At 52.6% G+C, this 12,878-nt stretch overlaps 6 protein-coding genes across 6 annotated transcripts in view; 5 read left to right on the top strand and 1 right to left on the bottom strand.

Annotated features, from left to right (window-relative positions):
- Positions 1-1,205, top strand: part of VTN49DRAFT_4017 (uncharacterized protein) — a gene marked incomplete at both ends in the record, with an annotated part of 2,336 nt that extends 1,131 nt beyond the window's left edge. The window contains 3 exons of the mRNA XM_069411917.1: positions 9-662; positions 734-1,128; positions 1,178-1,205. Of these exons, the coding sequence (XP_069267212.1) occupies positions 9-662; positions 734-1,128; positions 1,178-1,205 (1,077 nt within the window). The remainder of the gene's footprint in view (positions 1-8; positions 663-733; positions 1,129-1,177) is intronic.
- Positions 1,206-1,925: 720 nt separating this feature from the next.
- Positions 1,926-3,433, top strand: VTN49DRAFT_4016 (uncharacterized protein; the record flags this gene model as incomplete). The annotated part of the gene is made up of 4 exons (XM_069411916.1): positions 1,926-1,990; positions 2,058-2,084; positions 2,156-2,664; positions 2,724-3,433. 4 exons carry the CDS (start codon positions 1,926-1,928, stop codon positions 3,431-3,433), a joined length of 1,311 nt encoding a protein of 436 aa, XP_069267211.1.
- Positions 3,434-5,335: 1,902 nt separating this feature from the next.
- Positions 5,336-5,989, top strand: VTN49DRAFT_4015 (uncharacterized protein; the record flags this gene model as incomplete). The annotated part of the gene is made up of 2 exons (XM_069411915.1): positions 5,336-5,410; positions 5,471-5,989. The coding sequence occupies 2 exons, from the start codon at positions 5,336-5,338 to the stop codon at positions 5,987-5,989; spliced, it is 594 nt and encodes a 197-aa protein (XP_069267210.1).
- Positions 5,990-6,375: 386 nt separating this feature from the next.
- Positions 6,376-8,900, top strand: VTN49DRAFT_4014 (uncharacterized protein; the record flags this gene model as incomplete). Its single annotated transcript, XM_069411914.1, has 2 exons — positions 6,376-6,463; positions 6,514-8,900. 2 exons carry the CDS (start codon positions 6,376-6,378, stop codon positions 8,898-8,900), a joined length of 2,475 nt encoding a protein of 824 aa, XP_069267209.1.
- A 169-nt stretch (positions 8,901-9,069) lies between these two features.
- VTN49DRAFT_4013 (mitochondrial 54S ribosomal protein mL59) lies at positions 9,070-9,769 on the bottom strand (the record flags this gene model as incomplete). The annotated part of the gene is made up of 2 exons (XM_069411913.1): positions 9,070-9,111; positions 9,176-9,769. The coding sequence occupies 2 exons, from the start codon at positions 9,767-9,769 to the stop codon at positions 9,070-9,072; spliced, it is 636 nt and encodes a 211-aa protein (XP_069267208.1).
- A 337-nt stretch (positions 9,770-10,106) lies between these two features.
- On the top strand, positions 10,107-12,522 carry VTN49DRAFT_4012 (uncharacterized protein; the record flags this gene model as incomplete). The annotated part of the gene is made up of 5 exons (XM_069411912.1): positions 10,107-10,175; positions 10,249-10,464; positions 10,524-10,627; positions 11,062-12,439; positions 12,496-12,522. 5 exons carry the CDS (start codon positions 10,107-10,109, stop codon positions 12,520-12,522), a joined length of 1,794 nt encoding a protein of 597 aa, XP_069267207.1.
- Positions 12,523-12,878: the final 356 nt, after the last annotated feature.

Raw genomic sequence — 12,878 nt, 5'->3', positions numbered from 1 at the left:
CAAACCAGGTGCGCCAGGTGCTCCGGGTGGTCCAGGTGGTCCAGGCGCTCCAGGCGCTCCAGGTGTTCCAGAAGGTCCGGGTGGTCCAGGCAAACCAGGTGCGCCAGGTGCTCCGGGCGGTCCGGGTGCCCCAGGATGTCCCGGGGGTTCAGATAAGCCGGGCGCTCCAGGCGGTCCAGGAGGTCCAGGTGCTCCAGGGTGTCCTGGTAGCCCAGCTGGCCCAGGCGGTCCAGTTGCACCTGGAGGTCCCGGTGCTCATGGAACTCCAGGAATTCCAGGGACTCCAGGGACTCCAGGAACTCCAGGAACCCCAGTCGCACCAGAGACTCCAGGTGCCCCTGGTGCACCGGGCGTTCCAGGCGGCCCAGGAGTTCCCGGTGCTGAGGTTACGCAAGGCCCGGGCCGTCCCGGCGGTCCTGCTGTCCCTATCACACGTACTGCCACGACCATTGTCCCAACAGGACCTCCAGGTCTGCCGCCGTTCCCGATCTCACCAGGTCCAAAGGGCCCAGGAGGACCAGGAACTGAAGGCCCAGGACCAGGAACCCAAGCTCCCCCGGGCCCAGGAACTCAAGGTCCCCCAGGTCCAGGTGCGCCGTCTCCTGGCGGTCCCGGCGCAGGAGTTGGCGGCCCGTTCCCTAGCCACACACCGACGCCTGTCGGTCAGCCTTGTCCCACGGATATTGCACCTGGAAATTTCCAGTGGCCTCATTTGATTATCCCAATCGACAAGACGAAGCCTTCGAATGCGCCCGGAACGTCATTCAACGGGACCATCACGGCCACCATCTCGTCCATTTTCAACTTCGACATGCCATCCAAACTCGACGGCAAACAATGCTCTCTCAATTTCTACTTCCCGCATCAAGAGGAGCTCATCACTTCCGCCTTTACCTTCGATGGACGAGGTCTGTTTGATTTTGCGCAGCTGACCGCTCCTGCATCGGAGGAGACATGCTTCGACAATGCACCCGCAATCAGCACGGATTTCGGTGCCATGGCGATGTCTCCTGGACATAACTACACAATAAGCAATTTCCCATGTCCTGCGGGAATTACGGTCGCATTTGTCATCCGGGGTTCTGGGACCATCTTATTCGACTGGTTCCAAGACTTCAATCCATCTCCGTAAGTTCTTGACCGTCCAATGATTCCCTGGTTGCTAATTTGGACGTAGGATTGGCCTCTTCATCACGACCTGTTGATGAATAATGGCGAATTCTCTAGAACTCCTAGTGTTCATGTAGTCTGTAGTCCAGAAAGGGGAGAACAGAAGACAAGGAAAGAGCGATATGGTAGACAACGAGCATTGTATTGATCACTTTTAGTGTAATCCTCTGAGCAAATGAACTCGATTCGGAATAATGTCCCTTCTCTTCCTAGCGTTCCTGCCTCAGGTTGATGACCAATCTGTCGACCACGCGAACCCAAAGGGGCAATGTGTACCGTGACGCCGATGGTTAGGGAAGGTGGCTTTGCCCAGATGCTGGTCGAAACTGTCGAATGAAGAAATGCCGCCCCAATTAAGGGAACCGGGGTCCAGGGGGTAATGGAGCATGCCACAACGGTCGACGTCAGTTACTCAATTGAACGCGCGCCATCCAGAAGCAGCACACTCGTGTCCGAAAATGAGAACAAAGTAAAATTAAAGCACACCCCCCTGGACAGTGTGGCTTGGACTAGATGGACTCCGTAGGGCATCCTTTTGTGTCGATCAGCCTGGCCTGCAATCGGTTTGACCCACCTGAAACGGAACGGCGAAGCGCTCCAATGCGACAGCGTCAAGGCTCAGCTGGGCGTGGTCGCGATCAATTTACCTGATTTTTTTGCGCGGACTGCATCTTCACTCCTTTCTACTTCAGTCAATATTCTTTGGGATACATATTCTCCGGCGGCGCTGAAGTCCGCGGAGTGCTGTTCGCAGAATGGGACAGCTCCCCAGAAAGCTTCCCTTCTCCAAGAAGCCGTTGACCCTCCGCGTTACGATTTCGTGCGTTGTCCTCGCAGATATCTGTGCGTCGATGAGAATGCTGACGCTGTGGTTTTCTCATGTTTAGGTACATTTTCGACTATGTGATCATCATGTGAGTACAAGTCGCTCGTCGATCCCGCTCGATTGGCATTAGTCGACCCGCTGACCGTCAGGCCGCGACAGCGCTCTCGCCATTGGATTCTTCATTCTCGACTCTGTCGAGCCCTACCATCAGCACTTCTCGCTCGAGAACAAGAGCCTGCAATATCCATATGCTGTTAAAGAACGCATCACAATAACTCAGGCAATCGTGGTTTCGATTGGCGGCCCGATAATTGTGATCGCCATTTACACATTACTGATCGATGGCCTTTTCTCCCATCACAAGCCGTCAGGGAATTCGGCGTCAACAAGGAGGAAGTTGATGGGCCCGTACCGCCTCAAGGACCGGCTATGGGAGCTCAATTGCGGGATTTTGGGTTTGCTATTGTCTCAGGCTCTTGCGTTCGTCATCACCCAGGCCCTGAAGACGGCCTGCGGAAAACCTCGACCTGATATCATCGATCGTTGCCAGCCGCGCCCCGGAAGTGCCGATGCACCCGTTTACGGTCTGTCCAACTCGTCGATATGCACAGGGGATAAGAAGATTATCAAGGATGGGTTTCGGTCATGGCCGTCTGGTCATAGCAGCTGTAAGCCACCATTTATTCATCTACGATGGGATGTCGAATTGACATGATGTGCTTGGTAGCCTCGTTCGCAGGATTGTTTTACCTCTCTCTGTACCTGTCCGGAAAGCTGCACATCATGGACAACCGCGGCGAAGTGTGGAAGATGATCATCGTGTTGATCCCGACGTTATCGGCCGCCCTGGTGGCGGTGACCCGTATCATGGATGCACGTCATCACCCGTTTGACGTCATCACTGGATCGATGCTGGGCGTCTTCACAGCCTACATATCGTATCGCCAGTACTTTCCGCCGCTCTCTGAACCCTGGAAAAAAGGACGTGCCTATCCCATTCGTAGTTGGGGAACGGCACCAGAACCGCCTCGATATGCCGAGCGGTTGCAAGGATCTGAGGACGATGGCGTGCCCCTGCGCGACGCTGACGAAGAGCGCATCCCTGTTCCAAATCCCCGGCAAGATAGTTTCCGCACGTTTCCCAACCTCCGTCATCCTGCAGCGCTGACTCCGGCAGTGTACGGCCGACGTCAACGTGACCGTGATGGGTATTCATCATCCTCTAGCGAGGACGTGGCCACTGGTTTTGAAATGACGACGCCGCAGTACGGGCAAATGACGCGGTTGGAATCGTCCGAAACGCAGTATGATCCGTATCGAGCTGATACAGGATATCCATCGCGATCGGACTTGCATTCGCCCGCGCCTCCTGTTGAACCTGTTCCTGCAGCATCAAGGCCCCTGGCTGGGAGCAAACGGCCACTTGATGAACAGTAACAGAATCACAAGGGAGGCAATCTGTCTGCATTGGATTTTTCTTGTTCCGGGTTGGAGTTTGTTGCATCTTGTGTCATGGTGGAACATACGCGCCACTTGATTTTCTGTTGACTTCGAGTCCTCTAGCATATGTTGAGCATGGGATCTGGTCATTATTTTCTGTCAATTTTTGTATCATGAAGAGTCTTTTACGATGCCGAATTCGTGACGTTGTCGACTTGAATGAATATCTGTCATATTCGTTCACGTACTATGGTCTGGGGCGGCTGTCATGCATATGCTCTGATCCGGGTGGCTTCGAGCTGTAGGAACGAGGTGACGAATATCGGAATTGACCTTCGAATATTCAGTTCTTGAAACTGTATGTTCACAGATCACTCTGCCAATGAACTTCACTCGAGAATTATGCGTAGTGGGCAGCGCACTGATAGATGGCTGCGACTTCTAACTAAATAACCGATAGGTATCCAGCGGAAAGGCAGGCTCTGCCGCACCCACTTGTTATCGGATCTTGACCCTAACCCTGTGTCTTTCTCTCGGTCTCGGAAAACTGTCAAAATGTCATGGTCAAATCTCCACTGTCATCGTACTTAGAGCTTCTAACTATTGCCGCTACCATATTAGAACCCACAATCTTTGTCATCTGTGCCAGAGCTTCGGATATATACTTGGATTTCCGGCGTAAATGCTGCTGGAGAGGGCTGCCGATGTCAATGCGCAGGGCAGCAATGATGGGAGTTGCTCTCTGAGTTGCTTGTGGTGAGGATCACAAGACTGCTTTGTCTTATCGGATATCAGAAACTAATGAAGCTGCTGTTGGAATTTGGTTGCCGATGCCAACCCGCAGGACCGTGAATTTTGCCATGCTCTTCAGGCTGCTTGTGTTGCCCCTTTATAAAAAGTTTGGGCAGGGAAGCATGACGACACTCCATGACCAACAGTTTCCACTACGAAGGTTCACGCTCGTACGGCCCTTCTGAAGAGATTAGCCTAAACTGAATTACACGCCTCTTGCATTGTCATAGACACCGTTCTCGGGCATGTACCAAGTAACGAATGGTTAGATTTGCAGGGTAAATGCCTCGCAGATACCTTATGGATATACCGGGCGTTTGGTCTACTACGGGTGTCAGGCTGCTGGTAGTCCCAGTGACGGGGCTCCCACAAATTTTGCATGCCAGTTGTCGATTTGCCTTATAACGAGCAGGCTTATCAGCGCACGACCTCGCACAAGATATTCATAGTATTAGTCATGACCATGATCTTAGGCGACTGAGAATTTTCGTATGAACTTTTGCTCGTTATCACCGGTGAGATTACTAAGGACAGATCCCACTGCACGTGTCGTGGGAAAAGACGATGGCTGGGAATCAGAGTCGTGTAGACGTCCTTCATGACCTCGAAAAGAGCAAACTAAACTCGGTGAGGAAAGGTGACAGAATCGCATTGTTGATGATTGGCCAAAATCGATCAGATCAGAAATCTCCGATTCTTAGCCTTAGCCAGTTGGAGATTTGGTGTTTCCCAGCCTCCCGGCGATCCGGCTAGCGGGGGGTGTAGGATGAACACCCCAGCCCCCGGAATAAATTAGTAGACTGGAGGCATCCCACTCTGCACTTCGTGCGAGGATGAAGAACTGAGCTCGTACCTGCAGATAATTTTTCTTTTCTCTTTTTTCTGTCATTCTTTCTGGAACTTCCGCTCTTCTCCATCAGCTGACAGTTGGTCCATCATAAACGGGTCATCGATCTCTCATGCATCTGCAGTGAGATCCATCGCAGTCCCCGCACTGGCCCCCGTTGCTAGCCGCAACCAAAAAACAAAAAAAGTCCCTGGGGTACATGCATACAAGACGGCACAGCTTGAAGTTAGAGTGGTGCCACATTCCAGGAAGCCGTTACCATGCTGGGGGAGATTCTATTCATCTTCTGGCGACTGGTGGAGATCACCTTTTTGATCCCCATCATTGGCATGCTGGTAGGTCATCTGCGACTCCAGTGAATTCATACTAGCACGACTAACGGCCTTCCGTTCCAGGCCTACTTTGTCGATGGCTACCTCAAGGCGAACCAGCTCACCCCGAGCTATGTCCTGGTGCTCTTCATTGTCAGCACCATCGCCGTGTTTTGGTGCCTCGACACCCTAATCCGCCTGGGCAACACCCGTCGGTCGGCCATTTTCGTCGCCTTTATTGATCTGTGCTTCTTTGGCGCCCTTATCGCCGGCGTTTATCAGTTGCGCTTCATCGCCACTGCGGACTGTGCCCACTGGGACGGCGGCAGCGTCGAGGTGTCGCTGGGTCCGTTTGGGTTCAGCTTCGACGCGGACTTTGAAACCCCGAGTCTGAACCAGACGTGCGCGATGTTTAAGGCGTGCTTTGCCATTGGGATTATGGAGATTGTATTCTTCACGTGGACGGCGTTCTTTGCGTTGTGGATCCATCGCCATCACCACGGGAAGAAAGAGGTTACCGAAACTGTTGTGCGCAGACGAAGTCATAGCAGCCGGCGGGGTCATCATCGCCGACCATCTAGCCGGCATCATTACGTTGTTTGACGACTCTGCAAGATGATGATGATGAACTCAGTTACGTACCTGTTGTGATTCTCACGACTTGACGACGATATGATGTACGCTTTGACGATTCCGATGTAAGGATATACCTTGTTGATGATGTTATGTACGCTACGGATGTATCCAGTATGATTTATGACCTTAATGCAATGATGATGATGAATGATTATGCTTCATGTCCGTCTTTTCTCTCGACTTGTATATACTGCTCCGGCTGCCCAATCATTAGCCCTAACCCTTTTGTTCGGCCGAGGCTGTGAGAGGGTTCTTATCGATAAGAGATAAGAGCATTATCAATTGCGGGGAGATAGCTTAGGTTGATATCAACCCAGTCCTTCGATGCCTTCCATCACTTAACTGGATGAACCATGACAGTTTCTACGCCAGAATCATTTCATGGCTGCTATCCTGAATCAGTCGAATGCATCCGCGAGCGCGAATATCCCCAACTAAAAGGTAACCTTGCTCCTACGAACCCAAGACCTTGATTGATAATCCGTGTGCAGATGTTGTGTACCTCGACCATGCCGGCGCCACTCCCTACGCGAAATCGCTGATCGAGTCGTACGCCCGGGATCTGACCACAAATCTCTACGGAAACCCGCATTCTGTATCGGCATCCTCGCAGCGAACAACAGATCGCGTCGACGATATTCGACTTCGCGCGCTGAAGTTTTTCAACGCCGATCCCGATGTCTATGACCTGGTGTTTGTTTCAAATGCCACGGCCGGCGTCAAGCTCGTCGCAGATGCCATGAGGGATGGATATAGTAGCGAATCGGATACCAGAGGCTTCTGGTATGGATATCATGCCGACTCTCATACAAGTCTCGTGGGAGTTCGCGAAGTCGCCGAGCTTGGGGTTCGGTGCTTCGAATCTGACGATGAAGTCGCCACCTGGATTGCGGAGGAAGATGACAATCAGAAAGGTGTGCTGCGATTATTCAGCTACCCAGCGCAGTCGAATATGAATGGCCGGCGACTGCCATTATGTTGGTGCAAGGATATTCGACGATCAAAGCCACACACATGGACCCTGCTAGACGCTGCGGCCTATGCAGCGACCGCGCCGCTGGATCTTGGAAATCCGTCGATTAGTCCCGATTTCGTGGTCGTCAGTTTCCACAAGATTTTCGGCTTCCCGGACCTCGGTGGGTTGATTGTTCGAAAGGATGCAGGACACATCCTTCGGCATAGACGTTATTTCGGCGGTGGGACAGTGGATATGGTCGTTGCTCGCGGCTTGCAATGGCACGCGAAAAAGCAAATTTCGATCCACGGTCAACTGGAGGATGGAACGCTGCCGTTTCACAACATCATCGCCCTGGATCATGCCATGACGGCACACGAACGGATTTTTGGGTCAATGGCCAATGTTGCTGCTCATACCAGGAAGTTGGCTAGCTATTTGTACCGGGCGCTTTCCGGGTTCGAGCATTCAAAGAACAGCCCAGTATGTCGCTTCTATGTCTCGCCAGGAACTACCTACGACGACCTTGCGACGCAAGGACCGATCATTGCGTTCAATTTGCGAGACAGAAATGGAAACTGGATTGGCGGGTCGGAAATTGAAAGACTCGCTTCGATCAAAGGAATTCATCTTCGGTCCGGCACTCTATGTAACCCAGGTGGTGTATCTGGCCATCTTGGCCTGACAGATGCCGAAATGCAACAGAATTACGAGGCCGGACAGCGATGTGGCGATGAGAATGACATTCTCAATGGGAAGCCCACCGGAGCGCTGCGGGTTAGCCTCGGGGCGATGAGCAGTTGGAAGGATGTACAATCCTTTGTCGCATTCATCGAGCAATTCTTCGTTACAAGCACCTCTCTCACACGACCGAATGGGAGCATCACTCCATCAAAAGACAAGTTCTACATCGAAAGCTTACACGTGTACCCGATCAAAAGCTGCGCGGCGTACAAAGTGCCTCCAGACATGCCGTGGCAGATTACCCGTGAGGGTCTGGCGTGGGACCGGGAATGGTGCATCGTCCATCAGGGCACTGGCGTGGCGCTGAGCCAGAAGCGATATCCGCGCATGGCTCTTATCCGGCCATCCTTTGACTTTGCGCACGGTGTACTCCGTATTTCAACACCGGATAGTAAATCCGAATTGGAGGTCTCATTGGCGCGGGATGATGACGAGTTGCAGGTCACGGCGATGATGGAGTGTCGAAATCAAAACTCGCGACCAAAGCTGTCCAGAGTGTGCGGCGACACAGTGACGATGCAGGTGTCGACTTCAGATGACATTTCAACGTTCTTTTCTGATTTTCTTGGCGTACCATGCACGTTGGCACGGCTGCCACCGCAGATGTCCTCGCGGTACTCCAAAGCCGGTCATGCACTCCGTCCGCCGACAATGCCGGGGACATTTCCAACGCCTCCCGAAGAGAGAAATACGATTCTCCTTTCTAATGAAAGTCCAATCCTCCTCATCTCCCGTTCATCGGTAAATCAGCTGAACAAGGAGATCCAATCAGCGTCTCCATCCCATATAACTTCTCGCAAAGTCGCCGATATACCTCCAGACGTCTTCCGTGCCAACATCATCGTCACCGAGAACCTACCGAATAATCCCGCCGGTGAGAGTTCTATAGATTCGGAACGTCCGTATTTAGAAGATAAATGGACAAGTCTCCGTGTCGGTGCGTACGGGATCCCGTTTGACGTTCTCGGGTCGTGTCAGCGGTGCCAGATGGTGTGCGTGGACCAGATCACAGGTGAGTGTCGGGATGAGCCATATTCAACCCTTGCGAGGACGAGGAGGATGAATGGGAGGGTATGGTTCGGTCGGCATTTGGCGTTGAGGTCTTCAGCGTGGGAAGACTTTGAGGAATCCAGTTTGGTAATCCGTGCTGGAGATGTGGTGATTCCACACTACGACTGAGCTCAGTGGCAGGGAGTGAAAATTGAGTCTCAGAACCGTTGAATCATTGTTAGTATATACACGTAGTTGTACACGCAAACGTCCATCGATCCCATCCGAAATAAATTGGCGATAGTAAAACAGTTTCGTCACGAAAGCATGAAACCGCAGCGATGAAACAAAGACTTCATTACCGCTTGGGCCACTTCTTCCAACCCCGACCATGACCTTTCTGCAGTGGTGTCAGCGTCATTGATCGAACAGTACGACCCAGATAAAACAATGAAGGGCCTTACCTCCTTCCATTCCCTGATCATCTCGGGCATCTCCAGCATCGCCTTCTTCCTCTCCTCGAGTCTCGACTCCAACGTACGCTCCCACTTGTGACCCTTGACCTTCTGCCCAATACCCGTTCCCTTGATGGCGAGGCCACGCTCGGCACGACGCAGCTCTTTGTACATGGTCGACTTGCGGCTGGGAGGCAGCAGCTCCTCAACACCGTACTTTTTGGCTAGCTTGACGAGATCAGCCTGTTGGCGAAGACCGTATCGAGGGCCCCACCATCGCGAATTGGGCCCCTTCCGGGGCAGGAATGGATTTGGGTGCTCCGGGTTGGAGTAGAGAAATGCCCGGGACAGTGACCAGGCGGTGGGATCGGCAGGTTTGGCACCCTTGGCGTCGCGCGATGGCGTGTATGGCGAGGGCAGATTGTTCTCAGTTGACGTCGACTCCTCGCCCTCGTTGTTTAGTTTTTTCTCTAGAGTTGGGCGTGTTGGAGAGACGAGCTGCGAGTAAATCTGCGGAGGGTACTTGGCGAAGAAATTGCGCAGCCGCGCAGGGAGTTTCGACACCACTTCATGTGATGCCTGGGCCGCCTGCTGGACCGACATTGTGCCTGTGCAATGCCGGAGATGAGGAATTGGGCCCTTCGAAAAATCGCAACTCTGAGCAGTTGAGTTCTGTTCGCTGATCGATGAAAGCTTCAATCCCGGACCGTTGGAAATTCCAAAAACCTGCGCTAACCCGATTAGGGAGTAACTTATTTTGCCTCAGGAATCAATCTTCCCGTATGAGGAGCCCCAATCCCGCTCTTCCACTGGTTTCTTCCTCAGACTCTCAGGTGTTTTCTCCCCATCGCTCACGACGGTCGCTTTCTTTCATCTCGACTAAATCGGTTTAAAAATTAGTGTATGGTTCTGCCTTTCTGCGGCTGATCTCATCGCAAACATGGCCGACTATAACTACGACGGCACAGAGGAAGAGAATGCCGAGCTGAAGAAGCTGGAAACTGAACTGGTGCGTTCATGGTGCATGGCTCGATTTTCAGTCTGATAGTTTATATATGCTAACGATTTACCCTTTCATGCAGGCCGAAGATTCCGACAACTTCGAGACGTGGGAAAAGCTGGTTCGTGCGGCGGAGAACCTAGAAGGTGGAATCAACCGCAATTCGAGTCCCCAGGCCATCACCACAGTCCGAAGCGCATATGACCGATTCCTGGCCAAGTTCCCGCTGTTGTTTGGTTACTGGAAGAAATATGCCGACCTGGAGTTTTCCGTGGCCGGGACCGAGGCTGCCGAGATGGTGGGTGGGAAGCCGGTCCAAGTCTTAAGAGTTACATCTGCTGACCCGTAATTCTCCAGGTCTATGAGCGAGGCGTCGCCAGCATCTCCACCTCGGTAGATCTCTGGACCAACTACTGCGCTTTCAAGGTCGAGACGAATCATGACAACGATGTCATTCGAGAGTAAGTACAAGACATACTGGTCTCCTTTCCCTTAACCTTTTACCGACGCAGCGCGAACTTTCCTTTTTGTTACCGATCAAGAGTTTGCCCGAGTTAGACGCTTGATTTTTTGAGAGTTGGGAAAGACGAGTCTGGATGATGGGTGAGATCGCTCGTCTACCGCCAGCTTGCCTGGGATCATACTTCTTACCCATGACCGTTTTCTCCCAGGCTGTTTTCTTGCATGAAAGAATCATCCCAGCCGTTAACATCCAACCAATCTACCCTCTGATCGGATCCTCGTTCAGTTTCTCGCACGATGGGAGATTGATCGCCCTTGGTCACCCAGTTCATCAGCCATGGCCGACCTTGCTCATGTTTGCCATACCTTGCCTTTTCATAGTTACCTCCTTTCTCCTGTGTGGAATTGTGATTACTGACTGACGGATATCCAGGCTGTTCGAGCGAGGTGCCAGTTGTGTCGGGTTGGATTTCCTGGCCCATCCCTTCTGGGACAAGTACATTGAGTTTGAGGAGCGGTTGGAAGCATATGATAGGATATTTGCCATCCTCGGTCGGGTGATTCACATCCCCATGCATCAATATGCCAGATATTTTGAGCGATACCGTCAACTGGCTCAGACACGACCAGTCAATGAGCTAGCGCCTCCTGATGTTGTTGCTCGGTGTCGAGCCGAGGTCGAGGCAGCGTCCGGACAAGCCGCGCCCGGCGCAAAAGCAGATGCGGAGATTGAGCGTGATCTGCGACTGCGTCTCGATGCATATCACCTGGAGATCTTCTCCCGAACTCAGACAGAGACCACCAAGCGGTGGACATATGAGTCAGAGATTAAGCGGCCATACTTCCACGTAACAGAGTTGGACGAGGGCCAGCTCGCCAACTGGAGGCGATACCTCGACTTTGAGGAGGCAGAGGGCGACTATGCGCGGTGCCAATTCCTCTACGAGAGATGCCTTGTCACGTGTGCTCATTATGAAGAATTTTGGCTGCGATATGCGCGGTGGATGCTGGCTCAGCCCGGAAAGGAGGAGGAAGTGAGGAATATCTACCAGCGGGCAAGCTCCATCTTCGTCCCTATTGCGCATCCGACGGTACGGCTACACTATGCATACTTTGAGGAAATGATGGGGCGCGTCGACGTCGCCAAGGACATCCACCATGCCATTCTTATCACTCTGCCCAACCATGTCGACACCATCGTGTCTCTGGCGAACCTCTGCCGCCGTCATGGCTCGCTCCAGGATGCTATTGATGTCTACAGGACGCAGATTGAGTCGCCGCAGTGTGACATGCAGACCAAGGCGTCGCTCGTGTCTCACTGGGCTAAGCTTCTGTGGAAGGTCAAGGGCTCGGCCGAGGAAGCCCGGCAGGTGTTCAAACAAAACCAGAAGCATTATTTGGATAGCCAGACATTCTGGACCAGTTACCTGACGTTTGAACTTGAGCAGCCGACCAACTCTTCGACAGAGTCTGCACAATACCAACGCATCAAGCAGGTAGTGGATGATATCCGAACGAAGAGCGCTCTGTCGACAGACGTCATCAAGGACCTGGTGCAGAGCTACATGCAGTACCTGCTTGAGCGAGGGACTCAGGCTGCAGCCAATGAATACATGACACTGGACCGAGAAGTTCACGGGCCGGCGTCTGTATCGCAAACCAATCGTGCAGGCGATGCTCACAAGGCTACACCGGCCGCGACTTGGCCAACACCAACTCCAGATCCTGCGGCCGCCGCAGCAGCAAACCAACAACAGGCGTATGCCTATTACCAGCAGCAGGGCATTCCTCAGCAGCCAGTCAACGGAACGGTCAGTCCAGCAATTTCCCTGGTGAACCATGTCCTGAGTGCTAACCTTGTCCACAGGCTCAGCCGCATCCTGTCCGATATTGATTGATCTTGACTGATGTAGAGTGGTTCTTACGTCCCTTTTTTCCCACCCTTGCCCCCCTTGCAGTAGAGCGAAACGACACTGACCTTGTATTAACATCGTTACTACTACCTGGTTCTGTTCTTGATATCCGTCCCGATTTCGATTCATATCTCTCCAGACTCAAAGAGCTACGCGAGCCCACAGCGTATGTAGCAGATAGGACCCTTTTGCTGGATCTGAACAGATATAATGAATGACAGGAGAGTGTTTCCTACGTATTTCTTACTGTCCATGTTCCTACTGGTAGTTCTGAAGCAGCACTTTGTTCTGAGCACGAACGCCTATTACTAACAAGTTCGCCGTACATCGTAGACGG

This window comes from Thermomyces lanuginosus (assembly GCF_041956635.1).
Source record: "Thermomyces lanuginosus strain ATCC 200065 unplaced genomic scaffold VTN49scaffold_31, whole genome shotgun sequence".
Lineage (NCBI taxonomy): Eukaryota > Fungi > Ascomycota > Eurotiomycetes > Eurotiales > Trichocomaceae > Thermomyces > Thermomyces lanuginosus.
Note: the sequence above shows the minus strand (reverse complement) of the source record. Positions and strands in the feature narration are given on the sequence as shown.